This window comes from Ailuropoda melanoleuca, unplaced genomic scaffold, assembly GCF_002007445.2.
Source record: "Ailuropoda melanoleuca isolate Jingjing unplaced genomic scaffold, ASM200744v2 unplaced-scaffold7480, whole genome shotgun sequence".
NCBI classification, from domain to species: Eukaryota; Metazoa; Chordata; class Mammalia; order Carnivora; family Ursidae; genus Ailuropoda; species Ailuropoda melanoleuca.
In genome coordinates, this window is record NW_023250281.1 from 5,429 (window position 1) to 8,075 (window position 2,647).

Genomic DNA, 2,647 nt, shown 5'->3' on the forward strand with positions numbered 1-2,647 from the left:
CAAGAAAATAGGGATTGTGGATTTCAAAATGAAGTGTTTTCACTATTTAGAGTGCATATTAAAGGAAATTGAATGCTATTTATTAAAAGCTTTTAATAAATGTTATTCTTAGTAATATCATTAACTAAATAACATTTAATACATAGAATATATTAAATGTATTACATGATCCATTCAATTAAAATTCATATTTAATAATATAATATACACTGAATATTTATTAAGTAATAAAATGCATTGTTTATTTTTGAGATATTTTACTGAGATATAAGTGATATAATTGTACTTTTCTTAGATGTAGTGCATAATAATTTGAAATATGTACATATTGTAAAATGATTATCCCAACAGTTACAGTTATCATCTACCACCACACATAATTACAATTCATGTTCTTCTGGTGAAAACTTCTCAAATCTACACTCTTAGCCACTTTCTTATTTACAATAGAACATTGCTAACTATAGTCACCATGCTGTTCATTACATTGCAGCACTTACTTATTTTTAATTTATGTATCTTATAACTAGAATTTTTACCTTTTGAACACCTGCATCCATTTGCCTATAAATTTTTCTTGTGAATTTTTGATAAGGTTGCAACATTATAATTATAATTTTACTGTTTCATAAAATACAGAAGTTATATGGATAGATAGATCTCATATGTGATTGTATTATAAAAGGCAATTTTTATAATCTCTTAGAATTTTAGTGGAAGGGGGTGATACATTTTTGTTGTAAAACATTTTGTTGTTTATAAAACAAATACCTGTGAAACTTTATTATTATCAGGGTTTTGGAAATACACACTTCTTTCCACAGCTGATGGAGAGAAACTTTGATTTTCTTTCCTGAAATATGAATAATTGATTAACTTTTAAGTATTGAATATTAATATAGAAAACAGATGCTTCAAGCATTTTCATTACTATTTTTGATAGAGAAAGTTACTTTTGAGCATATGTTTCATTGCCTCCAAAACATCTTTATTCCTAAAGCTGTAGATGATGGGGTTCAGTGTGGGTGTGAGGATGGTATAGAATATTGCCAAATATTTGTCCTGACCAGGGGTGTGGTATGATTTGGGTCTCATGTATGTGAAAATAAAAGGCCCATAGTACATTGTGACCACAATCATGTGGAAGGAACAGGTAGAAAATGACTTTTTCCGTGCCTCTGATGATTTCATTTGTAGGACAGTAAGGAGAATTTGGACATAAGAAGCAAAGATTACGGAGACAGGGATAAGCAGAAAAATTAAGCCACTAACATAAACTCCTCATTCATAGAGTGTTGTGTCCACACAGGACAACTTCGAGATGGCAGGGACTTCACAGAAAAAGTGATCAATGGCTCTTGAGCCGCAGAAGGGAAAGTGGAGTGAATAAGCTGTGTGGACTATGGAGTTGACAGTCCAAACAAGCCAGGACCCTCCAGCCATGAGAACACGGACGTAGTCATTCATAAGAATGGGATAGTGCAGTGGATGACAGATGGCTACATAGCGATCATAAGACTTTGCTGCCAGGAGAAGGCACTCACCACCCAGGAGCGTGAGGGATAGAAATATCTGGAAGCCACAACCTGCAAATGAAATAGTTCTGCTGCCTGACAGAAAGTCAGTGACCATCTTGGGAACGCTGTTGGAAATATGCAAGATGCCCATGAAAGACAGATGGCTGAGCAGGAAATACATTGGAGTATGGGGTCTTGAGTCCCTGAGGATAAGGAGGATCATGACTGTGTTTTCTGTTACCGTCATAATAAAAATGATGAAGATAAAGAAGAAAATGAGACTTGATTGAGAAGAAGAAAAGAGTCCTAAAAGAATGAAATCACTGGTGAAACTGTGATTCTCATGTCCCATCATGAATTTCACTCTTTTATTCCTAAAATAGAAAAGAATAGAGCTAAAATGCAGTAGTGTAAATCTAAAACACTTACATTTAGAAGCATAGTAAAATGAGAGTGATGCATATTTTGCAGTTAAAATCAATAGACTCTCAACCAGCTTTGGAAGTGGCCTTGTTTTACCAACATGGCCACTTATTTGTTTGAATCAACTGATGATATTTGCTACACTGAGTAAGCTGTTCGCTCTATGTAGTCTCAGAATCTTAATTGCATATTCGTTTCTCTTTTTTTGCCTTTTAATTTTTTAATTTTATTGCCTTTAATTTTTAATTGAATTTTTTAATTTAAATTCAATTAATTTCATATTCTTAAATTGAGTTCAGTCTTTTGTCAAATATCACCTTTTAAATGAGACTTACCCTTGAACAGTGGACTTAAAATCTCAGTATCTCCCCCTGCACACCCTAATTTGCCTATTTCTTACTGTGCTGTCCTTTTTTTTTAAAATGTAGTTATACTCTTCTTTTACTATTTTTTATTATGTGCAATTAGCCAACATAGAGTACATCATATAGTACATCGTTAGTCTTGATTTAGTGTTCAATTGTGCTGTCCTTTGATGTATTTTGCAAATCAGTTTTCATCTAGTACATATTAAATAAACTTATGAACTATATTTATTGTTTATTGTCATTCTAAACCACCAGAACTTAAATTTCCTAATGTGAAATCATTATTTTGCTCTCTGTATAAGCTGAGTGGCTGAACAATGCCTGGTACACAGTAGTTGC

General features: G+C 32.6%; 1 protein-coding gene across 1 annotated transcript; it reads right to left on the reverse strand.

Moving 5' to 3' along the window:
- Positions 1-930: 930 nt before the first annotated feature.
- LOC100476087 (olfactory receptor 2AJ1-like) lies at positions 931-1,872 on the reverse strand. Its single transcript, XM_011234379.2, is given in 1 exon segment — positions 931-1,872. A coding segment is annotated over 1 exon segment (942 nt).
- Between the last annotated feature and the right edge of the window lie 775 nt (positions 1,873-2,647).